The following is a 25,942-nucleotide window of genomic DNA, read 5'->3' as shown; positions in this document are numbered from 1 at the left end:
ACAGTTCACAGAGAGGGCATGATCACTCTCCTGTGCAGCATAAAGAAATGATGGAAGGGGGCTGGAGCAATAGCACAGCGGGTAGAGCGTTTGCATTGCATGTGGCCAACCCGGGTTAAAAGATTCCCAGCATCCAATATGGTCCCCCAAGCACCGCCAGGAGTATTTCCTGAGTGCAGAGCCAGGAGTAACTCCTGTGCATCACCGGGTGTGACTCAAAAAGCAATAAAAGGGGCCTGGACTAATAGCACAGTGGGTAGGGCGTTTGCCTTGCATGTGGCCAACCCGGGTTCAATTCCCAGCATCCCACATGGTTCCCCAAGTACCGCCAGAAGCAATTCCTGAGAGCATGAACTAGGAATAATCCCTGTGCATCACTGGGTGTGATCCAAAAAGGAAAAAAAGGAAAAAAAAAGAAGAAGAAGAAGAAACATTGGAATGAAGTGCCAAATGGTACAAAAGGTAAAAGGTAATAGAACCTGAGAACGTGAGGTGGTCTGGGAGGGGGCCCTGAAACAGTGACTGAGTTAGAGTGTTAAATGTGGGCTTAAAATATTGTATGCATGAGACCCTGTCATCAACAGTATTGTAAACCATGGAGCTCCGTATAATGAAGACCATCTCACATTCTTAAGTTCTGTTGCCTTTTACCGTTTGTACCATTTGGCACTTCCTTCCAATATTTCTTCTTCTTCTTCTTTTTATATGCCTTTTTTTAAAGGTACTAATAAACTTGTACCCATACTGTCTTGATTCTGCAGCCAGTTTCTACATTGGGCCCACTGCTTGACAAGGATTATTAGTTGTGCTTCATTTCTTCTAGTTGCTTTGCCTTCCAGCTACAGGACACTAAAGATAGCTGTCAGTCTTAAGAGGACTATTCTACACTAACAAAGAAGCTAAACAAAGAACACTTGAAAATTAATAACATGCGGAAGGAAAATCATAGCCATTAATGAATATTGCAGCAAAATATGCCCCATCATCCTGTGGCACCTCACTTCCATGTACTACTTGATTTTTAATTAGTGGGAGACCTGAAGGATCACTGTCATCTTTTTTTTCCCTTCCATTTCTGTAGATGAAACTTCAGATTCTCACACCTGCCAGGCCTGTGCTCTACCATTCAGCCATGTACCTGGCTCCTACAATCATTTTTTAAGAAGAAACTGTAAGACTGTAAAGAGAAGCATGACTCAGTGATACAGAAATGGACATTGATATATAGAAACACACATAGACTCTATTCAGTGTGCTCAAAACCTATGAAAACACAGTGTAGCTGGTCAGACATTATTTAATGATTCACTTTACACATGTGCGTCTTTACTTCCAAAAGGGCTACTTCCAGTATTGAGTTTAACTTAGATTGTGTAAAACACTATCTTTTTTTATTCCATTTTTCATTTTTTTCTCACCTGGCAGTGCTCAGGGACACTCCTGGCAGTGCCTTATGTAGTGCCAGGGAATGAACCGAGAGCAGCCGCATACAAAGTAAGCACCTTAACCCTGTACTATCTCCCGACACTTGTAGAAACATTGCTAATCAAGAACTTACCTAATAAATTCCTGCTAACTTTCCTAACTTTATCAGAAAATAGAAATTCATCAGTATGTGAACAATAAAGCTTTATCTAATAAAGAATATTAGTGTTATAAAACTTACCCCTTTAGGGAAATATTTTTCTTCAAAGCCTTAGTTCAGAATAAGAATTGATCGTATTTTACAGCCCTTCTTATTTCTTCCTTAATAAAACTGCAAGCATATTTCCTCTTACCCTTATTCACCTAGAAGCACCTATTAGATTTTTTTTTCCGATATCCTAGTTAAGCTCTCTAACTACTTTTATGCAATTTGTTATTGATCTGCTCACAGGAACCTTAGTCATCGTCTAATATAGCTTAGTCAATAAGTGAATCTCTTCGGTACAGTCAAGATGTCTGTCCGCAGTTTGAATGCCTCCTGAAAGAGGAGCATTACCTGATATTGCCGCTCTGGATCCTGGGGATTTCTTCCTCCTATAGATCTCGAACAATTTGAGGCAAATCAGCTCTCTCCCATTTCCGCCAAGAGCTGAACATCCCCTCGTTCTTATATCCATTTCTCATTGAACGTTGATTCTACCCTGTGACTGAAATGCACAGTCCCGCTGTGCCTGCCGTGGTTTGGCTGGGCCCCCGCCCTACGTTTAGAAGCTAGCTCACTTTTCCTTCTATACTCAGCACCTAGTCCTGGGAAATGTTTCCTTCTTATCCTTAGGCATAGCTTCCCACCCCAGCCCTCACCAACACTATCCAGCCCCTATCGAGAATCACACACACACACACACACACACACACACACACACACACATACTGTCCTCCTGTCGATTTGCTCAAGTGGGCCCAGTAATATCTCCATTTTGAGACTTATTGTTACTGTGTTTGACATACTGAATAAAAAACAAGGGGAAAAGAAGAGAATGAGCAGTAGTAGGCGAACAGACATCAGGGCGTCAGCTCTACGAGGGATATGGATGAGCGTGAAGGCAGATAGCCAAGCACAGACCCAGAGCTTTACACAGAAAACATGAGATTTAAGCTGCAGCCAATGAACTTTGTAATGCGCCTGTCAAGTTGACAGAGGGGATGGGGTGAGGAGGGAATCTGGGGACACTGCAGGAGGTTAGTTGGCGCTGCTGATGAGATTGGTGTTGAAATACATGCCTAAAACTCAGCAGTCAATAACTGTAAATCCCAGTTCTTTAATGAAATTTTTTTAAAATCTTAAATAAAAAAGATAAAGGGGTGGGTGTAGCGTGGGGACCCACACACAAGAGTGAGGAGAGACAACAGCGTGAGGAGAAGAGCCTGAACATGGAGCCTGGAGAAACCGAGGGCGTGGCAGAGGTGTGAGGACAAGGGAGCTGGAGCAGAGCCCACAGTATCAGAGGATGCAGAAGCCAGAGGAAGAGGCACAGCATCCGGAGGAAGGGATGTCTCGGATGTAAGGGAGGAAGAGGAAGGTGGCAGGACGGGCTGCAGAGAGCAGACGCATGTGCACACATTCAGGCTTGGGTCACAGGGGGCAGCGGCCAGCATCTGAAGAGAGAGCTGGAAGGGGGAAAAGACGAGAGACAGGCCGAGACAGTGGGGAAGGCGTTCACCTCCACTTGGCCAACCCAGCTTTGATCCGCAGTAGCACCAGTGGGTGTGGCCAAAAGCCAGAACAATGAAAGCCAAGAGTCAGGTGAGGCCCGGCCAGGGTGGGGGTCATTCAGTCAGCCTGTTGGGGAGAAACCCCAGAGTCCTCCAGGGAGGAAGGGGGCTGTGAGGCAGACAGCCCTCCTCAGGGTCATGCAGTTACAGGCCCCAAGTGTCGGAATGCAGACAGGAAGGGCCTCCCTGCTAAAAAAATTCAGTTTTTGAAAAAGCTGAAAACATTTATGTGAAAGGCATTTGTTTTTAAATATTGTAGGCTGAGAGAAACATACAGATTGAGGATTACGGACCAAATGCAGCACCTGGTTTGTCAGTTTTCTAGCACTGTTCCTGATCAGTTCCGGTTCTGGAGGGTGGGGAGAAAACAGTTTAATATTTGAAAGGGTCAGAAGTAATACAGGGGTTAAGGTGCTTGCTTTGTATGCAGCCTCCTCCCATTCCCCAGCACTGCTGAGTGTGGCCCAAAATCAAACCCCAAAATGATAGCTTTAAAAAATTGCATGGACCCAAGATTTGAAGTTGTATTTGTTTTTTTTATTTTATTTTTATGACATCATTCAAAATAATTTATTACATTTACTATTCCAACACCAATCCCACCACCATTACACCTCCCCACCATCATATTTTGAATGTTTCCATCCCGCCTCCTAAACCCTACTCCCAAGCAGAACTTAAATAATTTATTTTCTGTTGCTGGTTATGAATGCTCGAGCGGGCCCAGTAACGTCTCCATTGGAGATTTTGTTGTTACTGTGTTTGGCATATCGAATACATCACGGGTGGCTTGTCACGCTCTGCCGTGTGGGCGAGATACTCTTGGTAGCTTGCCGGGCTCTCCGAGAGGGGCGGAGGATCGAACTCTAGTCGACCATGTTGGCTGCATGCAGGGCAAACGCCCTACCGCTGTGCTATCGCTCCAGCACAGCGGTAGGGCGTTTGCCTTGCGCACAGCCAGCCTGGCCGAGCCGGGTTCGATTCCTCCACCCCTCTCAGAGAGCCTGTGACGCCTGATTATGAATAATCCACTAAAAATGATCCAAAGAGTTTTCTTAGAGGAAAATGTGTAAAGATTGATGTATTTCACCCTGGAGCCATTAAGCCATTGTATAAGAGATTACTGACATAATGTTTAAGGTTGAGATTTGTGTGCATAAATAAATATATATATATTTTTTTTCCTCCTAGAGATTAGTTGCTTTTGACTTTACACCCCATTAAATGTGCTGTGCTGCTCTTACTACATCAGTGGTGTGGAGTATGAGATGTCACTCCAAGAATTCTGAAATTTTACATTTTAAATACAGCTGAGATTACCTATTTTTTTTTAACTGGATGATGACTTTTGAGACCGGAGGCATCTTTGCATTCCAAGAGATTTATTTGTGAGTCTCTGGATCATGGCCATTAATAAGCTTCTATGGCGCCTGAGGCAGTTCGTGGGCATGGCTGCCAGGCTACCAGAAGCACAGGGAGATGTGGTGAGGTCACCCATTCCTGACTCTCTGAGAACCTGGAGATTTCAATCATGGGTCCCACATGCCTGGGTTTTTCAGCAGATTCACTCATGATTAGGCTTGTCAGAGCCTGTGAAGATTGGCCATGAGCATCTCGGTGACTGAGTTCTGCAGGTTTTCGTTTCCTAGGGCTCTGTTGAGGCGGGGAGGGGAATTCCACCTACCCCTCTCTGGGTTGCCCCAGGTGAGACAGACTGGCATGGAATCCAGAGGCATCTCTGTGGCAGCATTGCATATAGTTGTAATTGTTGGTGATATCTTTTTTTTTTCTGGTGATTTTTTTTTATTAGTGAAACACAATGAGGTACAGTAGTAGACATAAATTTTTGTGCTTGGGTTTCAGTTATACAATGATCAAGTACCCATCCCTCCACCAGTGCCCATCCTCCACCACCATGGGTCCCAGCATCCCTCCCACCCCCCTTACCCCCCTGTTGGTGATATCTTGAGACTCTCATTTAATGTTGAGTGAAAATAATTATTATTTTTATTTGGTTATTACTTTTATTTGGTTTGGGGGCCACACATGGGAGTGCGCGGGGCTTACCCCTAGCTGTGTTCAGGGAACACTCCTGGTGTTGTTTTGGGGGACCATATGTTGTGCCAGGGATCCAGCCCAGGTCGGCCACATGCATGACAATCCCCTTACCACTAAGGAATCACTTATGGTGGAGCTCAGGGAACTGTATGTGGTATGGAGATCAAACACCACATGAAAGACAAGCATCTTACCCACTGTACTGTCTCTCCAGCTTTCTTAGTTTATCTGAAATTTTGTAATGTCCTTTATTATCGCTGATCACCTAGACTTGAGTGTTTGGGTTAATAAAATGTCTGGGCTGGAGAGATCCTACCACAGCTAGGGTATTTGCATTGCATGCAGCCAACACAGTTCAGCCTCCAGTACTCCTTGTGGCCACCTGAGCCCTGCCAAATGATCCCTGCGCACCGCCAGTGTGGCCCAAAAGGCAAACTAAATAAATATGTGTCAGTGCAGGGGGGTTTTTCCCAAACGAAGGTTAGTAATTTGGTTTGTCATTGGGAGCAGGGAGTGGTGGAAGGAATACTTTCAGGGTTATGATCTAATTTGTGTCTTGAAATTATCTGCTGAAATTTCATTTTGTGCTCCCTAGGACTTGGGTTTTTGTGATTTTAATTATGAACCTGTGGAATCTTGTTAACTCTGTGGGAATAATACTGCATTCGCATTGTATTAGTTCTGCTAAATTACCTCAACTTTTTTAATTGAAAGGCAGTTTATTTTAATTTTAGTATCAGTGCAATAGAAAGTCATGGAAATATTTGGTGATCATGTAGTTTGAACCCTCTCTGATGAGTAGGAAATTATCTTGTCTGCCTGACTTTTAATAAATGACATTTACCCAGGGGATATGTCTAGCTAGTGTCTAAAGATATTGTAACAGACTCTAAGCTGAAAACTCAACTTGAAGTTACACTTAGACTCATAATAATCGGCTTCTGCTTTATGCATGTCCCTAAACACTAGGGGGATTCAAATATGTATATTTGAATATTTGAATCACCGTGAGCTGCAGTTACAAAGCTTTCATATTTGAGTTTCAGTTATACAATGATGAAAAACCCATTCCTCCACCAGTGCACATTTTCCACCACCAGCGCCTTCAGTATTTCTGCCCCCCTCATCCCACCTTCTCGCCCCACCTCTATGGCAGACAGTTTCCCTCTTGCTCTCTCTCTACTAATGAGCATTATGGTTTGCAATATAGATACTGAGACGTTATCATGTTTGGTCCTTTATCTTCTTTCAGCATACACCTCCCATCCTGAGCGATCCCTCCAACTATCACTGACCTAGTGATCCCTTCTCTATCCAGCTGCCTTCTCCCCCAGCTCATAAGCCAGGCTTCCAACCATGGGCAATCTTCGTGGCCCTGTCTCTACTGTCCTTGGCTGGTCAGTCTCATATTGTGATGTTTTATATTACACAAATGAATGCAGTCATTCTATGTCTGTCCCTCTCCTCTGACTCATTTCACTTAGCATGATACCCTCCATGCCCCTTCACTTATAAGCAAATTTCATGACTTCATCTTTCCTAACAGCTGCATAGTATTCCACTGTGTAGATGTACCAGAGTTTCTTTAAGCAGTTGTCTGTTCTTAGGCACTCAGGTTGTTTCCAGATTCTGGCTATTGTGAACAGTGCTGCAATAAACATACTGGTGCAGACGTCATTTCTACTGTGCGTTTTTGCACCCTCAGGATATGTTCCCAGAAGTGATATAATGGAGTCATATGGAAACTCAATTTCTAGTTTTTTAAGGAGTGCCCATATTGTTTTCCAAAAAGACTGGACCATTTGGCATTCCCACCAATGAAAGAGTCCCTTTCTCCCCACATCCACGCCATCACTGGTTGTTCTTGTTTTTTTTTTTTTCTGATGTATGCCAGTCTCTGTGGTATGAGATGATATCTCCGTGTTCTTTTGATTAAAATCTACTGGGAAATATATTAAGTCAATCCTGACATCACTCCTTTCCCCCACTTTGATGATCAAGATATTAATTTAACCCTTTTCTGTGTATATTAATTTGCTGTCACTGTCCTCCCGTTGTTCATTGATTTGCTCAAGTGGGCCAGTAACATCTCCATTGTGACAATTGTTACTGTGTTTGTCATATCGAATACGCCATGGGGAGCTTGCCAGGCTTTGCCATGTGGGCGAGATACTTTCGGTAGCTTGCTGGGCTCTCCGAGAGGGGCGGAGGAATCGAACTTGGGTCGGCCATATTGGCCGCTTGCAAGGCAAACACCCTACCTGCTGTGCTATCACTCCAGCCCATATATTAATTATAATGTATATTGTGTGATATTATATTATATATAAAATATTATATATAATATATTTTGTCACTTGTCACTTATCATCTCGTTGATCATCCATTTGCTCAAGCAGATGCCAGTAACGACTCCATTCGTCCCTGTTGCATGCTAGCGTAGCCCAATGGCATATTGGGGGCTCATTCAAGGTCAGGGAAATGAGGCCCATTATTGTTACTGTTTTTGGCATATCGAATATGCCACAGGTAGCTTGCCAGGGTCTGCAGTGATATTAAATATATATGCCATGATATATATGTAATATATATTACATATGTATCACATATATACATATATACATATATATTATATATCATTATACACATATATTACGTGTATTTATATGTTTTATATATGACATATGTATTATATATTACATATACATGTATATAATATACATATATTACATATATGATATGTAATTTGTATGATATATCATATATGATATATCCTCATATAATATACCATATACATATATGATCCTATGTATCATATATACAATATATAGTATCTCATATATTAAAGTAAAGTAAGTAAAGTAAAGGCCCTCCCGTTGATCGTCGATTTGCTCGAGCGGGCCCAGTAATGTCTCCATTGGAGACTTTGTTGTTACTGTGTCTGGCATATCGAATACTCTCGGTAGCTTGCCGGGCTCTCCAAGAGGGGCAGAGGAATCAAACTCGGGTCGGCCATGTTGGCTGCATGCAAGGCAAACGCCCTACCCGCTGTGCTATCATATATGGTATATATTTGCATATGATATATTATATGTGATATATCATATTTGATATGTGCGGTGTGTATATGATATATAATATATAATATATGGGTATATGTGATGTTTATAATATATAATATGATATTATATATGACATGGGCTGGAGTGATAGCACTGTGTGCCTTGCACGCAGCCAACATGGCCGACCCGAGTTCGATTCCTCCGCCCCTCTCGGAGAGCCCGGCAAGCTACCGAAAGTATCTCACCTGCACGGCAGAGCCTGGCAAGCTCCCCGTGACGTATTCCATATGCCAAACACAGTAACAACAAAGTCTCCAATGGAGACGTTACTGGGCCCGCTCGAGCAAATCGATGAACAATGGGAGGGCCTTTACCTTTACCTTATATATGACATATCCTATGTATTATATATTTTATATTACATATGTTATATGATACATAATATATGACCATATATAATATATACTATAATGTAAAGGTAAAGGTAAAGGCCCTCCCGTTGATCGTCGATTTGCTCGAGCGGGCCCAGTAACATCTCCATTGGAGACTTTGTTGTTACTGTGTCTGGCATATCAAATACTCTCGGTAGCTTGCCGGGCTCTCCGAGAGGGGCGGAGGAATCGAACTCGGGTCGGCCATGTTGGCCGCGTGTAAGGCGAACGCCCTACCACTGTGCTATCGCTCCAGCCCATACTATAATGTATGATATGTAATATATGTTATATTATATATTAAAATAAAACCATTTTAGTTTTTGCTGTCACAAATGATTCCCTCAGTCATCCAATGTAAAGAACCTCTTAGAACTTAATTTTTATATAGTGTATGGGGCAGACCGCCTCGAGCGAGGGAATTGAATGAAAACATGGCTTTTTTATTACTAGCCTATAAATTTGTATCATTCATCCCAGCCCTCTAACCTATGGATAATTGGGTTTCTAATAAATCTGGTGGGAATATTTATGCCACAGATCCTGCCCAGACCTGGGCTGTGTGGGTTCCAGATACGGACGTTGGAACCTGTGCTGTTGACCCTGTTCTGAGTCAGTGAGCTCACAAAGTTGCATGCATTATGGTTAGATCATCTGCCAGTGAAATTTTTCTCTTGTTAAATGAGAAAGGTTGGCTGCATGCAAGGCAAATGCCCTACCCACTGATAGCACAGTGGTAGGACGTTTGCCTTGAACACAGCCAACATGGCCAACCCGAGTTCGATTCCTCCTCCCCTCTCGGAGAGCCCGGCAAACTACCGAGAGTATCTCGCCTGCACAGCAGAGCCTGGCAAGCTCCCCGTGACGTATCCAATATGCCAAACACAGTAACAACAAAGTCTCCAATGGAGACGTTACTGGGCCCGCTCGAGCAAATCGATGATCAACGGGAGGACAGTGACAGTTAAATGGGAAAAATAGACCAATACTTAAAAAGTCTAATTCAAACAGTAGAAAAAGGGCACACTGCCTCTGTGAGGCGACCTGAGTGTAAGAATTCGGGGTATTCCAAAGGTTTCAAGACCTGGAAAATAGTGGACCTCCTCTGGGAAAATTTTGGCGTCTGTAAGCCAAACTGAGAAGTGATATTTCCACAGAACCTTAGGTTTAATCATGAACCCAGGATAAGCATGTACTATAAGAATTAGAAAACTGGAATAGCTCTTTTAAAAAAATTCTTGAGCACCATGATTTAAAATACTGTAAAACACAGACACACACACACACACACACACACACACACACACACACACAAGAATTCGGGGTATTTACCCCACATATCCCTCTCTCCAACTACCCGCTTCAGAGGCAGCCCTGAATAATGTCAGAACTTTGGAGTTTTACCTAGAGAATTTTATACATTTACAGACACAAAAATGTGTATATGATAAATTTTTGTACCCTTCTCACATATATATGTATTTAGATATCATTAATAAAGATATAACTTCATTTTTAATTATTGTGTCATATCTCAGACACTTAGATACTTACTTGTTAGATCCTAGGTACTTAGCTTATTTGTTGTCAGTATGCAAACCCTAGGGTGGAGCGTTGGCACAGCAGTCGGTGGCGTTTGCCTTGCACGCATCCAACCCGGTTTCGATTCCTCTTTCCCTCTCAGAGAGCCCGGCAAGCTACCGAGAGTATCCTGCCTGCACGGCAGAATCTGGCAAGTTCCCCATGGCGTATTCCCCATATGCCAAAACAATAACAAGTCGGGCTGGAGTGATAGCACAGCGGGTAGGGAGTTTGCCTTGTACATGGCCAACCTGGGTTTAATTCCCAGCATCCCATATGGTCCCCTGAGCACCGCCAAGGGTAACTCCTGAGTGCAGAGCCAGGAGTAACCCCTGAGCATTGCTGGGTGTGAACCCCCCAAAAAAAATTTAAAAATTTTTAAAAATTTTTAAATTTAAAAAAAAAAGTAATAAGTCCCACAGTGGAGACGTTACTGGTGCCCGCTTGAGCAAATCGATGAACAACAGGAGGACAGTGCTACAGTGACAGTGTCATATCTCTGTGTTAGGATATTAACAAATTTGTAAACCACCTACTTGCTGCTGGCGGGCATTTATCCTACTTTTTATCTTACACTACAAACAATATTATGGCCGTGCCCTTTATCTGATTATTTTCTTATATCTGTGCCTTGCTATAGGATCAATTCCTATATGTGGATTAGTGTGGCAAATTGGCATATTATTGATTTTGATAGAAATCTCCATATTAGTCAGAAGTGAACCAATTTACGTTTCCATCAACCCATGTTGGAATAATGCTAATAATTCCATTAGCAAGTATGGAAACTTACTTTTCAGCAACAAAGACTTCCTCTTCCTTTCCCAGAATTTAGATAACGTAAAAATGAAACCCTCAAGATTTGGAGGTGGGGGAGGAGCTTTTCAAAACAGTGCTCACGGGGTCTCCATGTCCTTCTCAGTGGTCCGGGTAAGGGGGCTGAGCAGTTCGCTGTGAGCCTGACCTGCTGTACCAGCTCTGGCCGGGCCACATCCAGTGGTGCAGGATGGGGCTGGGTCCTGAGCACACACAGTGCCGCAGCCCCTGTCCTAACTTCCTGGGCCCAAAACCGAAATTTCTCAATGAGCATGACATGGAGCCAAGGAAGCTGCCCGGTCCTGAGGGGTTTTCAGCACGGCATCCTGCTCCCCCGGATCCTGTTGTCTTTTATATGTATCTACACCATGCTTGATAAACATGTTAAAAATTAAATCATCTTGGGGCTGGAGCGATAGCACAGCAGGGAGGGCGTTTGCCTTGCACGTGGCCGACCCAGGTTCAATTCCCGGCATCCCATAGGGTCTCCTGAGCGCTGCCAGAAGTAATTCCTGAGTGCATGAGCCAGGAGGAACCCCTGCGCATCGCCGGGTGTGACCCAAAAAAAGAAAAAAAAATTAAATCATCTTTCCAGAATTCCATCCCAGTCATCCCCTTCCAGTTTTCCTTTGTCACATAATTTATTTGTTATTTCCTTTTATAACATGTAATTATGTCATATACAAATTGTGGTTCTTTCTCAGTTAATTATATATTAATTTGCTTGATTACAAATTCCATATTTGGTATATTTCCTTCAGAAACAAAAATGTCAGAAGGATCGTTTTCCGATGTAGTTTCTGAAATAGCTAATTCCCTCTGGGGTTTGAGTCCTCACTTAGAGGTTGTCCTTTCTGCTTAAGAGTTTAACTTTCCTCATCATTTATTTCAATACTTATTATTATTAATATTTTCTATTTTTAACACCCATTCCCATCGGTGTTTGGGCCAGTAGCCGTTTTTGTTCTGATTACCAGTGACTGACCAATTGTTACAAAGTTTTCTGGATGGAATATAAAAGTGACGAGTGAGAGGCTAGCCCTGGGTTTCCTCATGTGCCCCTAAAGACTCATGGGACTATAGAAAATGTTGAGTGAGTGATGTGATCTAGGTTCAGCAAATAATGCAATCTTTGGTTTTTTAAACATTATTGGACTGGAGAGATAGTATAGCGGGTAGGGTGCATGCCATCACACAGCCCAGCAGGTTTAGTTCCCAGCACCCCGTACAGTCCCTCGAGCACCATCAGGAGTGACCCTGTGCTCAGAGCAAGCAGTAAGCCCTGAGCACTGACCAGTGTGGCGAAAAACAATTGTTTGATGTCTTAAATGGTACTTATTATAACTATCCATTGCTTTGCATTTGATTCTGAACAGTGGGCTCTGCAGTATATTCTTTTTTTTTTAATTTTTATTAGTGAAACACCATGAGGTACAGTTGTAGACTTACAAGGTTTTGTGCTTGGGTTTCAGTTATACAATGATCGAGTACCCATCCCCCCACCAGTGCCCATTCTCCACCTCCAGTGCTCCCAGTATCCCTCCCACCCAGCCCATTGCCCACATACCACCCCCCCACCTCCCCACTTCCACCTCCCACCCCCCCCCGACCCCCCCCTCCTTCCGTGGCAGGGCATTCCCTTTTGTTTTCTCTCTCCTTTTGGGTGCTGTGTTTTTCAAAAGAGGCATAGAGTGACAGTCATGCTTGGCCTATAGTCTACTTTCAGCATGCATCTCTAATCCTGTGAGGATCCTCCCAACACCCTTTATTTGGTGCTCCCTTCTCTATCTGAGCTGCCTTTTCCCCTAGCATGTGCGGCTGGCCTCCAAGCTATGGAGTAATCCTTCTGGTGTTGATCTCAGCTATTCTTGGGTGTTAATCTCCTATTTTGTTACTTTGTATTCCCCAGGTGAATGCAGTCTTTCTATATCTGCCCCTCTCTTTCTAACTCATTTCGCTTAGCATGATACTTTCCATGTAGTACCACGTGTATGTAAATTTCATGACTTCATCTTTTCTAACAGCTTCTGCAGCATATTCTTTAGTAATTGCATTTATCCATGTCCTTCTTTTCTGTAGAAGTATTTTCTAATCAAAGAAAATCAAAGTGATCACCAGCTGTATGATTACAATGTAATAAATATGTTCTGGTTCTGAAAGACTAGTATCATTAGATGAGGAAACATCAGTTGAGGTTGACTACAGAAATTTTATTAGAAAACAGTGTGTACTACTTTGGGGGGCAGGGGCGTTAGGCTACAGCTGAAATGGCTCTGTGCTCAGGGACCACTCCTGGTGAGCCTCGTGGGGCCATATGGGGTTCCAGGGATCCAACCCAGGTTGGCCACATGCCTGTCTGCTGTACTAGCTCTCTGACCCCTGGAAATTCATCGGTTTTGAACAAGCAGAATGCATCTAACAGTTGCATCGAAGGCTACTACCACTGGTGCTGAATTGTTCCAGCACCCTCTGGGGCAGGGAGTAGGGGAGCAGCACCCACTTTGGGAAACACAGATAGAAGGAATATCTAATTTTTTGTGTGTGTGGAATGTTGGTTTTGTTGATTTTTGGAATGAGGATCAAAACACTTCATAGAAGCATTTTAAGGGATTGCAGGGGAAGGATGGAAATTAAGTATCCTCAGCCTGGCTAAAATCTCCCCAACTTTTCAGCTACAGAGAAAAGGTGTTTAATGTTTTGGTTTCATTTTTTGTAGAGGTGTCTCCAGCTGTGCTGGAGGGAGGGGCCACTTGCAGAGAGGTGGCTGCCTGTTGCTGCTCCAGCCGATGGTGCTCTCCGCTCAGCAGTGTTGGAGACCGGCCACCCCAGAGGCCACATATTGTCGCCAGTATAGGCAGGGACACACAGTTCCAGATGTTGAACTCAGGAAAGAGCATCAGTTCATCCCTCACTGCCCCCACCCCGCTCCTATTTATTTTCCATCTATTCTGTTGTTTTTTATTGAGGTTCTGTGATTCACAGCACCGTTAATGATAGTTTTACATGTATTTCACTCCAGCACCACACCCATCACCAGTGCACTCACCTCCCTCCCCCACGGTCCCCTCCCTCTTAACCCCTGCCAGACTTGGATGTCAGGATCGATTCACTGTGTTGCTTTTGGTCATTTGCCACCAGCTTGCTGTGTGTCTTGAGCCTCCCAAATGAGAGAATTCACTCTGTATCTGCCCCGTTCCTTCTGGCTGACTTCACTCAGCATGATATACTCCGGTGCCATCCATGTCATGGCAAGTTGCTTGATTTTGACCTTACGGCTCCATAGTATTCCTCTGTGTATATGCAGCACAACTTCTGACCCATTCATCCACAGTTGGACATTTTGAGTTGTTTCTGTATCTTGGCTTTTGTGCTAGTCACTGAAATGTACACAGGTGTGCATTTATCCTTTTTAAATTCATGTTTTTGTATGGCGGGGTGTTCAATGGCAAGAAGCAATGTCACTGGGTTGTAAGGTAGCTCTGTTCCTTTGGGGCTTTTTGTTTGTTTGTTTTTCAAGATCTCCACGTTCTTTCCGTGGAGTCAGAGCCACGCAGCACCCCACCAGCGCTGAGGCTGCTTCCTCGCCACGGCCCCACCAGCGCGCCGCACCCCTCACTAATGTTTTGTGAGGATACAGCTTTTCTCCCCATTGATTCTTTTTTCACTTTCAAATTAAAAATTAAAGCTGTATGAAGAAGTAATGGTATAATTGGTTAGAATGGCATGTCTTTCCTAAATATTCTTCTAATAAAACTGTCCTTATTCAAACATTTCACTGCAGTCTGGGGATGTGGCCCACATGCTCAGGCTCTTGCTAGCAGGTGTGAGCTCCGATCCCTAGCCCCACATGGGCCTCCCAAGGTATAGTCTTCAGGAGCACTGATGAAATTGTCAGGAGTCACCTGAGGCACCCCAGCTGTCTGGATATGTACTCTGGACTCTGTGTGTGTGTGTGTGTGTGTGTGTATCTTGTTTGTATAGGTTATGTGTACTTTTTTGCAGTAGTCTACGGTTAATAAGCTGATCTAGGGTCCTACTGTTAAATCAAAGAGTTTTCTATGTTCCACAATGTTACATATCTCTTAAAAACTGTGAAAAATCATTTCAAAATTAAGGACTAATGTTAAGTGTTTCTCCAGGAATTGAGTGCTGAGTAATTTTTATTTTGCATTTTAGGACCATTGTTATAATATTTAATGTTTCATCTATTATTATAACTACCCTATGGTAATATAGTTTTAGTAACGTTCTTGGATTTTAAGTCCTCTACAATCACAAGATTTTAAGCCTCTTAAATTACAGGATGAGTCACTTTCTTGAACTAAGTTGTTGTATTTTATCAATTCCTCTGTATAGTCACAATTGGGAGTGTGACTAAAAAGGAAAAACCCTTTTTGGGGGGCTTGTGAGGGAGGCATCCTGGCATTGCTCAGGAGACCTTGTGGTGCCAGAGATCAAACCTGGGTCAGGTGTGCTGAAGCAGGCGCTGGAGCCTTTGAATCGCTCCCAGCCCAAGGGGAAGAATCCTTTACCTGGTGGAGACAAAGGTGTTTCTATTCTTGGAGTAATCTCCCCCAAAAGATAAAGCAAACAGAATGCTAATCATCCAGCAACAAAACCTCTCTCCACCCCCGCCACCAAACCTGAGCATCAGATATGAGATGCTTTATCAAGGATCGCTGAAAAGAGATGAAATTCCAGAGCCCCGAAGATGCGCGTGCGGCTGTGTGCGCAGGCTGCCCTGTACTGAGCCGTCTCTGCTTCCCTTTCAGTGACCCTGTACGCATCCTGCATCCTCCTGGGAGTGTTCCTCAACAGCAGCATCCCTATATTTTTCGAGCTCTTTGTGGAAACCGTCTACCCAGTTCCAGAAGGAATTACTTGTGGAGTTGTCACGTTTTTAAGTAATATGTTCATGGGAGTTCTTTTATTTTTCCTCACATTTTACCATACAGGTAAGAAATTCGTCATTTTCTGCCCGGATGAGTTAGGAGAGAGGGCGGGTGGCACTGGAGTACAGGGAATTAAGTGGCGGATTCTCAGGCAGATTATTCCACCTAAACAATGCTAAATGCAGAGCTACTTCAATTTAAAAAAAGGAAAAGTAGATACGATGCTCCCCCCCCCCCCAAAAAAATGAGCTAATTACCTTCCTTGAGGTTTCAGATGCCAGTAAAAGAAAATATCCTGAGTTCTTCCTGAAATGTATCGCATGCAGATCGGATGCACCCTCAGCCCCAGAGTTTCTAATTAATTAACCTGGACTGGACCCAGCATTTGTAGTTTTTAAAGCCTCCCAGCTGATTCTAATATGCAGGTTCTCATTAAGAACCACTTGTATATTGCTTTCTAAACACAATTTTTAGAACCTGCTGCCTTGACATAGAATATAAATGAATTCAAGATATGTATACTTCAAAACTTGAAGGATGCTCAGAAGTCACCCAAGGATTTTATAGGATAGTTCAGTCCAGTGCTACTTTTTATGACAGTGGGAATATTCTTTGTGCTCACCGGCCAGGACAGTAGCACATCCAGCACATGAAGCTAGTGCAGTGATGGACTTGCTTTCTTTTTTCCTTATTATCCTATTTAATTATCTTAAATTTACATGGCCATCTGACTTAGACAGTAAGCATGGAGGGATAAAGTGAATATGACTGAGGTCACAGTCCACAGGCCCCCTTTGGAGAAGAGGGAGATCCTTATAAAAAAAAGAGAAGGGCTCCTGCACCCAAATGAGTGTGTGCCCCCGGAACACTGGGCCTGGCTGGGCAGAATGGGGAAGGATGGCAGAGTCCTGAGGGTGCTAGCTTCTGGAGGACAGAATGATCCTAGAAGATAAACTCTGAGAGACTGGGAGGAGCTCTGGCAGGTGGCGGGGTTCAGGGGTGATTCCTTTTGCAGTTATTTGGCTTTCTGGTAGACTCTCTTCTGTGTTCCAGATTCTGTCATAATGGTTTAGAAAATTTGGGCATCATTAATCTAGTGTTCTTTTTTGCATGACCAAACAAGGAGTTTGTGATACTTGTGAGTCTTAAATATAGGTAAAGGTAAAGGTAAAGGCCCTCCCGTTGATCGTCGATTTGCTCGAGCAGGCCCAGTAAAGTCTCCATTGGAGACTTTGTTGTTACTGTGTCTGGCATATCGAATACGTCACGGGGAGCTTGCCAGGCCCTGCCGTGCGGGCGAGATACTCTCGGTAGCTTGCCGGGCTCTCCGAGAGGGCGGAGGAGTCGAACTCGGGTCGGCCATGTTGGCCGCGTGCAAGGCAAACACCCCACCGCTGTGTTATCGCTCCAGCCCTTAAATATAGAGAGGTGTGTTTTCTTTTTTATAATCTCTTACTAGTTTTATGTTATGTCCTATTTTACTTTCTCACCTTAAATTACCTAACATTCTACCTTTTCTCCCCACCCCCCAGTTGCTTTTTTCTTAACCACTCATCAAATACCAGAATCTTTAGATAAATTTATACATGGAAGAATCGAGCTTCTAAGATCCCGATATATGTAGGAAATGTCCTCAACTGTGACATTCCACGACGCCTCATGGTTCGCAGGGAAGTGGTTGACAGGTTTATAACTGAAACACAAGTCAGGAGAACCTCCTCGGTTAATGTTTTTGAAGCTTTCAGTGCTGATGAACAGATTCTGTCCTGGGCTTTAGACAACTCTGGGCATGGCATTTTTACCAAACAGCATCAAACTGCTATCTTGTTTTCTAAATATATTGAACAATGAAATAGATTATTTCCATCCCTCAGTAACCCAAGTGAAGTAGGTTGCATGCAGCCTTGCTGCCCCCTGAGTTAGACATGCCCTATGAAGAAGACTGGAGTTAATGAAGTGCCAACTTCCGAACACTGCTCTGGAAATGGGTGTTGCCTCAGAGAAAATGCCATCGCCGGGTGTTGTAGAAAGAAAGGGCTTGGCCATCCGTGAGTTTTCTAAACAGAATCACCCGAACTGTTGTTTCAGATCCACTTGAACCCACAGCTGACGTGGAGAGACTCGGTGCCTCTCGTTCACTGGCTCAAGTGTCAGGGTCGGCTCTGTTGCCCGTTAAGGTGCTAGAGAAGATTTCCCAGTTCTTAGGCACAGACTTGCTGAGGAGCCATCACAGCCTGGTTGAGTTTGGTTCTCCCTGTATGTCTGGTGCCCCAGTACTTACACTCAGCGGCAGTCCATTCCAGAGAATGTTGTCCCCACGACATCTCACACCGTCCCGAGAGTCGGAGGATCATGTGTTGACTAACGAGGCCGCGGCAGGGGATCACCCCCAAGCTGCCTGTGGGAGAGCCCGCACGCTTCTGACCATTTTGCCTGGACAGCAGAGTGCCCGTCCCTCTCCTGGGCCCAGCGGCAGCTGTCAGTTTATTCGCACAGTTCAGCCTCTAGCACTAATGCACCGGAACTGACATCTGCTTTCCGCCCTCATTCTGCAGCTTCAGGTGACCGTCAGCAGTACTTTTGTTTCGCTAGTATAGGTGGCAGGGAAACACTTAAAACTATTTCTGCTAATACCCACTCGCTAATGTCATGGCGGCTTATCTAACTCGGGGGACAAACACTTTCCCCTGATTTGGGCTGGCTTCTGATCACATGTTCTGTGCTCATGTTAAAGGTCACTGCCTAAAGTTCATTACTGTGAAAAATGAAACCTTGCATAATGATTCACTTTAATGCAGTGGATGATTTTTCAGGGCAAAAGAGAATACCCTGAGTCCATTTGAAAGAATTAATGAGAAGACATGTGTGAATGCGCCTGGGCCAGGGCGTGGCTGACACTCACCAAAGGCCAGTTTTGTTCTCTTCTAGCTGACAAGCTCGTGGCTGTTAGGGGTTTAAATGTCTAGTCTTCTGTTTCAAAGAAATTTGGGGAAGGGGGGCCACACCTGGCAGTTCTCAGGGCTTGCTCCTAACACTGCTGTTAGGAATTACTCCTGGCAGTGTTCCAGGGATCCTTATGGAGTACCAGGGATCTATCCCGTTCGCTGCATGCAAGGTCAATGCCATACCTACCCACTGTACTACCTTACCTTCTGGCTCTAAAAGGAAGTTTTTACATGTATGTTTGTGACCCACATTTCTATGAGTAAGGTTACTAAAACTTTGAAAATCATGTTAAGATTCTTTCACGAATAATTAATTGGTTTCCCCGGAAACCCTTCAGCTGAGTCTGCATGCCTTGTGACTGAGTTTCAGTGGAAAATAAATTGCAAATCTGAAAATTTTGCAAAATTATTTTCTAAAAATAACTTAATTCCACAGCCTACTGCCCTAAACACTTTATGTGATAAACTGAATTCTTCCATTAGAGCCAGTGCTCAGAATGTCGTCCTTCAGTCATTTCAAGCCTTTAGAAAACTCCTCCAGAGGGTAACCATGAGTCACACAGTTCAGCTATCAGTTACAGGACTGGAAGGCCTGATTTATAATCATCCGGAAGATCTGTGGGTTTTTTGGGCACTTCTCGAAGAAGCACTAGGCTTCCTGTGGGGCGTTCTTATGTCCCCGCAGTGTGCTGTGTGGTGGCTGACTATCAGGTAATGTTCCAGCACTGTGCACACCAACCCAGAAGGACCACATTTGGTCTTGGCACAAGGTGGGACAGCAGACCAGTGTCCACTGGCGACTTGCTTGGAGGTTATGTCCTTACCAGCCTTGACCATGATTGTCACACAGGCTTCTTCACCCAGTGCTACTGTCCCCATGTCCCCCAGTCCCCCATTTCCTGTTTGGGTTCCACATTGAGTATATTGAACCATGTCAAAAGGTTCTCAGTTTTTCTGTCTTGGATTTTTCAAGGTAATTCTCAAGAAAAAGAAGTGGCTTGCCCTCGAATATAAGATTATCTGTGAACCAGAGTGACTTCCTCTAGCCTTTGCTTTGAGTTCTTCCAGACAGCACGACAGTGATTTATTCTAATAACTTTACATACAAAAGCCATTTGGGACTGTTGTTAGATTCTTTATAGGCTGAAATGTATGTTCTTTGAGTTTATAACTTGTTCTGAAATTAATACTGTCTGTTTTTAACATTATTTAGTAATAAATACTGTTATGTTTTTGCCTTGCAGCAGGTTATGGTTAAAAGGTTTTTGCCTTGGTTCTTTCATTTTGAAGGTGGTAGCTGAACTTGAGGCTGCATTGTAGCTCAAAAAATTCAGGGGCCTGACTGAGATAGGAGGCACTTGATTACTAGAACAGTCGCAACAGGCGTGGACCCCGAGAAGTAGGTTTTGTATCTGGGAAGTAAAACAGTGCTCGCCGTTGGGTGATTGTGTCAACTGAGGGCAGACAGGTGTGGACCTTGAAATCTATAGTCAGCTGGCTCTGAACGGGAGTGCAGAAAATGTTATTAATTCAGCAATGCAGGGCAAATCACCAAAGGAAGAAGTTTGGTTCTGGAGGGTGGTGGACACATACTGTCAACCCTCACTCCTTGCCATCGCTCCGGTACTTAGGAACAGCAGTTTCAGGTGCCAGAGCAGTAGTATAGGGAGTACAGCACAGCAGCTGACCCAGGATTGACCCCCAGCATCCCCTGTGGACCCCTGAGCACCACCAGGAGTAATTCCTGAGTGCAGAGTGAGGAGTAACTCTTCAGCATCGAAGGGTGTAGTCCCTCCCCCGCTCCCCCCCCCAAAAAAAAGAAAAGAAAGAAACAGCAACTGAAGTTGCTGTGTGTCAGGAAAGCGGGTCCCCAGGCAGTTGGTGAGAATTTCTTTTTTCCTCATTCACATTATAAAAACAGTGTTGGATGATCCTCATTTGCTAGGGCACTGGCTGCCCTTGGAGGTGACTGGAACCAAAAGGCACCTTTGACCAGAAAAGAGAGAACCCTGACTGCTTGTGCTGGGACTGGAACCCTTCAAGTCAGAGTTTGCCTTTTTCTCTAGTTGAAAGGTAAAAGGGAAGTCAGAAAACAAACGGGGCTCGCTTTTAAGGTGAAAAAGGACAAAATAAGAACCTGGTGGCGCAGCACTGGTTGGTGGAGCTCTGTCACGTGGCACTGTGGGCCGGCACAGTTGAAACTTGCCAGTTGCTTTTGCAGCTGACTTGGAATCAAACCGGTCCCCGGGGTCAGTGCCCTGAGCCGTGGCTGCTGTGAATGACTTCCTGTGAGAAATAAAGAGCCTTTCCTGCCTCGGACTCTCCGCTCACCATTTGGCAAATCATTTCCAAGAGTGTTTGTAGTTGCGGTAGCCAAGTGAGCTTATTAAAAGGCGGGTGTGAATTTTCAGAGCCGCACAGAGAGCAGCTAAGAGACCATAATACTCCAGAGCCATGAGGAGGCCATTTTAGCACGGCCAGGGTAAAAAGGATGATTTTTTTTTCAATTTTATTTTCACAAAGTTGTTCACAGTACGTTCAATATTCCAACACCAATCCCCCACCATTACACCTTCCCACCACCATTACTTTAAATTTTCCCACCACCACTCAAGCCTGTCCCACAGGCAGACGTTAAATAATGTATTTTTTATTGCTTGTTATGACTAGTATGAGATGCCGTGAGGCCGTAAAAGTGATTGCGCACTCCTGGAATTCAAAATTTTAAATGACTGGGGTCCGGAGGCATTTCTGCAGCATGCTGCTCTCCTCGGAGAGTCATTTGTGAGTTTCTGGATCATGGCTGTTGATCCAGAACTTGCACGGTGCCAAGAGGCAGTCCTTGGGCATGACTGCCAGGAAGCTGGAAGGGCAAGGAGAAGGGAGGATGCCCATCCCCAACTCCGTGAAGCCTGGGGTTGTCAGTCACTAGTCCAGCACACCTGGGTTTTTCAGTGTATTCACTCCCATGAATGGGAGGCTCAGGACCAGCTGTTGAAGGTCAGCCATGAGCAAAGTGGCAGCTAGGTTCTGAAGGTTTGCGGCTACTGGGGTTCTTTTGGAGCGTGCAGAGGAACACCCCTGCCCCCCTCTGTGGTGCCCCAGTGAAATCAGCCTGGCACAGGGTGGAGAGACATCTCTGCAGCACGCTGCTCTCTTCTGAGATTCATTTGGATCCAGAAGGGATAATCTTATAGAGGATAAAATACACCTCTGCTTCAGCTGTATTCGACACATTCCTGAGCTTAAGGGGAGCAAGGACACCGTGTCTGCTGCTGCATGCGTGTGATGGGCTTCCCCATGTAACCAACACTCAGTCTCTGAATACTGAGATCAGTGTGCCTGTTAGGGACCTCCCCTGCAAGGACCAGGAGTTTTTTAGGTTTTTTTTTCTCTCAGCTATTGCTTCAAAGTCAGCCTACTCACTTTTAACATAAGCAGTTTTGCTTTTGTCTTCCATTTGACTGCTTTTTCTCCTTTCATCTTTTCACTGCTTCCTTTTGCCCATCAAAATTGCCATCAGAAGTCCAGAGGCTGTGTGGCTGATATAAAAGCAGCAAACGCCAGGTGTGTCATTTCAGGAAATACCAGAACAAAGACAGGATCCCCGAGGTCACTGCTTTTCTTCGTGTTTAGATTATATTCCATCCAAGGAAAGCACAGAGAAGACTTTTACCTAAAAATACCATTGAAATATACATCTTTGTAACGTGCTATAGAAAGCTTGTCTGACTCTGAAAATGTGGACATTGAAAGGGGAGGAGGCCGCTTTTTAGAATATATTCTCTCACACGCTTGCACACACACACACACACACACACACACACACACACATACACACACAAAAGTACTTCAACACTTTTTCTTATTGTCTGGCTTTCTGACTTCCATTCCTGAGCATAAATTGGTCTTTTCACTATATGAATTATGGATTAAACCAAAGCAGCAGCTTGGAAATCTTTAGGGTGATTTTTGAAAATTAAGGCAGTTTTCCTAGCAGTCTGTAGAAGTACAAAAGGGAACTATAACTAAATAACAGTGCCCGCGGAGGAGAGGGAGGGGGACATACCAGGAAACTTGTTCCTCTTATTACATTTTTTTAATTGAAAGTGCTGCATCAATATTAGACTAGAAACATGATCCCTCCCCAGCCCTCACCAATAGCAACCAGTTTATGCCCAGAAGCTGGTCCCTTCTGCACCCAGAGCCTCGGATTGACTGTCAGAGTGAGTGGGGGTAGAAGGAAGCTGGTCAGATGCACAGCTCGAGGGTTCCTTGGCCACACGAGCAGCTAGAGGATGTGCAGAGGCTGAGGTGTATGTGTGTGTGCGTGTGTGTGTGCATGCGCGTGCGTCTCTCTCTCTCTCTCTCTCTCTCTCTCTCTCTCTCTCTCTCTCTCTCTCTCTCGTAGCCAGACGCCCTGGGGCAGCCAGCTGGAGACCCCAAATGCCTGAGCAAGCACTTCTGAAGAAGCGTGTTCTTGGTGCCACTAAATCAAATCAGTAAAATTGCTGATTAAGTGATTCTTACAGGTTTTCTGGCAATTCTTATCATGCACAACCAACTAGGAAGAAATAAACCAAAATATTTGCAGTGACTTCTCTGGGGGTAGACTTAGTCCCTGGCATCACATTTGGTCCCCTAAGTACCACCAGAAGTGAGCCCTGAGGAAAAGAGTGACCCAGACTTCCACCCCCAAAGGATATTTACATACACATGTTTTGTCAGCCAGGAATGTAACTTGGTGTTAGAGAATGCATGCCTCATACATTTGAGGCCCTGAGTTCAGACCCTGGGACCACAAAATATAAATTATGTATAGATATAGATAGATATACACATGTATATATTACACATCATGCATGTATATATTTTCTAATCCATTTTACAGTGACTATATGTGGGGTTTTTTTTTTTGGGCTGAGAATTAAATTGATCTCACTGTCTCTCTTGATCTCTCTCACTTTCTTCTTCTGGCTTTTGGGGCATACCTAGCAGTGCTTTGGGATCTCTACGTAGTGCCAGGGGTCATATGCTGGTAGCCTCAGGCACGGCAAGCAAGGGTCTCACCTACTTGTACTGTCTCTCACCCCTGTGAAGTAGATATCTCTGTCCTAAAAGAATATTAAAATGCCCTCTTAAAATTCAGGAGATTTTATTATTTGTCTTTCTAAACTGGACCAGGTATTTCCAGACAGGCATATGACTGATGATGATGGAAGGCACTTTTTAAAGAGAATTAACAAACTCAACATTTAAAGGTGATTGATTTTTCTTCTTAGAACTAATAGAATTTTTTTCTTTCTTTTTTCTGGCCACCAAAGTAAAATTGATGCAAGTTATTAACAGCATTGACTTAAAGTATTCCACATGAAAGCCCTGTAATGCCTCACATGCATCATTTTGGCTCCAGGCTGTCACTACTTGCCGCTAGCTGGTCGCCAGCCCTACAGGGCGCGTCTGTGAGCAGGAGGGCGCACCCGTGCTTACAGCTGCCCGTTTCTGTCTTGCAGATCTGTCCTGGTTCAACTGGTGCCTTTCCGGGTCGTGCTTGCTCAGTCTCCTCCTCATCCTGTGCTTCAGGGAATCCTACGACAGACTCTATCTCGATGTGGTTGTATCGGTTTAATAGCACAGACTCGGAGTGTCGAGGGAGACCGGAAATCCATCCTGCGAACTGCACATTTACTTGGCGCATCAAACATGACGAGGAACAAAGAAGAGGGAAGCACCTTTCAATCATCACATCCATGTAATTGCTTCCAAGAAATCTTAATGCGGGACTTGAGTGATAAGAGGGGATTTTTAAACTCCAGACGTGACATACCTGTGCCTGATTTCGGGGTTCGGAGTTGTGATGTTTTACACAGAAATCACTACCTAAATAATACCTTCTGTGTTTTGTGCCAGTGTTCACCTACTGATTGGAAAGTTGTAATTATGAAAGGAAATAAAGCGTGTCTAAGACATGAAGACAATGCCTTCCCTATGTCACAGAACAGAATAGGAGGAAACGCCACTAACTTCTAAAGAAGTCTAAACCCTCTAGAGATTCTGATTCTAAAGTAGCCCAGAGGCGATCTACGTTGAAATTGGCCACCTGTACACTACATTTTTCTAATAAAGCCATTTCTTATATGACTCCTTATTTTTGATTCGGTCAGAACTCTCTGGCCTTCTTTACTCTGGTGAACAAGTGCTTTCCAGGAACTTCGGAGCACGCTCTTCGTGTCTCAGTTTCAGCTTGACCTTGTTTTTGTGAAGTGCAGTTTTCTCTATTAGCATCTTAAATAGTTATATTAAAGGTGACTAAATGTTTAATATAGTTGTATTCAATATTGTATAAATAATGTAATTCTGTTCTGATTTAGCACTTTGTTAAAAGTGAAATGATACATCACATAGACTGTGTCTTTATCCTCTCTATATATGTATATATACATATATATGTAATTATATAATGGCATGGGATGTAAAGTCCATGGCCAGCTATTATTTACGCTATTATTTACCAGGGTTACATTTTATTTAAATGACCCTTGTTTGAAAATAATTTATAAAATTGAAACTTTGAAATCTGTGGAGTAATTTCTGAGTTACCTTCTTGTATTTCAATTCAGATTGTAAAATACTCAATTCTATATGGAGTTAATATATTTGAGAGAGCAGTATTTTGCTGATAATCTGTTTTCTTTCTATAAGTGATAACTCCTTTTTTAAAAAATAACTAAGTTATTCATCAGATATTTCTCAGGAATGTATTTCATCATGATGTGGTGTGATTACGGCATTACCACTGTTCACATTTACATAATTCCCCTCATACAGAAAAACACACTTTCTCAGACTGTAAAGAATAGGGCTTTATTGACCTCAGCTTTCTCCAAGCCACACCCCTCCTCCTTTTCCCCCTGATTTATTTCTTTAGCATTAGCTAAATACATATTTTATTGGTCTTT

At 43.8% G+C, this 25,942-nt stretch overlaps 1 protein-coding gene across 1 annotated transcript in view; it reads left to right on the top strand.

Annotated features, from left to right (window-relative positions):
• The window catches only part of SLC49A4 (solute carrier family 49 member 4), an 89,697-nt gene extending 64,043 nt beyond the window's left edge, over nucleotides 1–25,654 (top strand). Inside the window, exons 8-9 of the mRNA XM_056126711.1 lie at nucleotides 15,919–16,101; nucleotides 24,497–25,654. Of these exons, the coding sequence (XP_055982686.1) occupies nucleotides 15,919–16,101; nucleotides 24,497–24,612 (299 nt within the window). The 3' untranslated portion in view covers nucleotides 24,613–25,654. The remainder of the gene's footprint in view (nucleotides 1–15,918; nucleotides 16,102–24,496) is intronic.
• The last annotated feature ends 288 nt before the right edge of the window (nucleotides 25,655–25,942 follow it).

The sequence above is a fragment of the Sorex fumeus genome, unplaced genomic scaffold (genome assembly GCF_029834395.1).
Source record: "Sorex fumeus unplaced genomic scaffold, SorFum_2.1 ptg000063l, whole genome shotgun sequence".
In the NCBI taxonomy this organism is placed as follows: Eukaryota; Metazoa; Chordata; class Mammalia; order Eulipotyphla; family Soricidae; genus Sorex; species Sorex fumeus.
The sequence above is the reverse complement of the archived record's forward strand: the minus strand, read 5'-3'. Positions and strand labels throughout refer to the sequence as shown.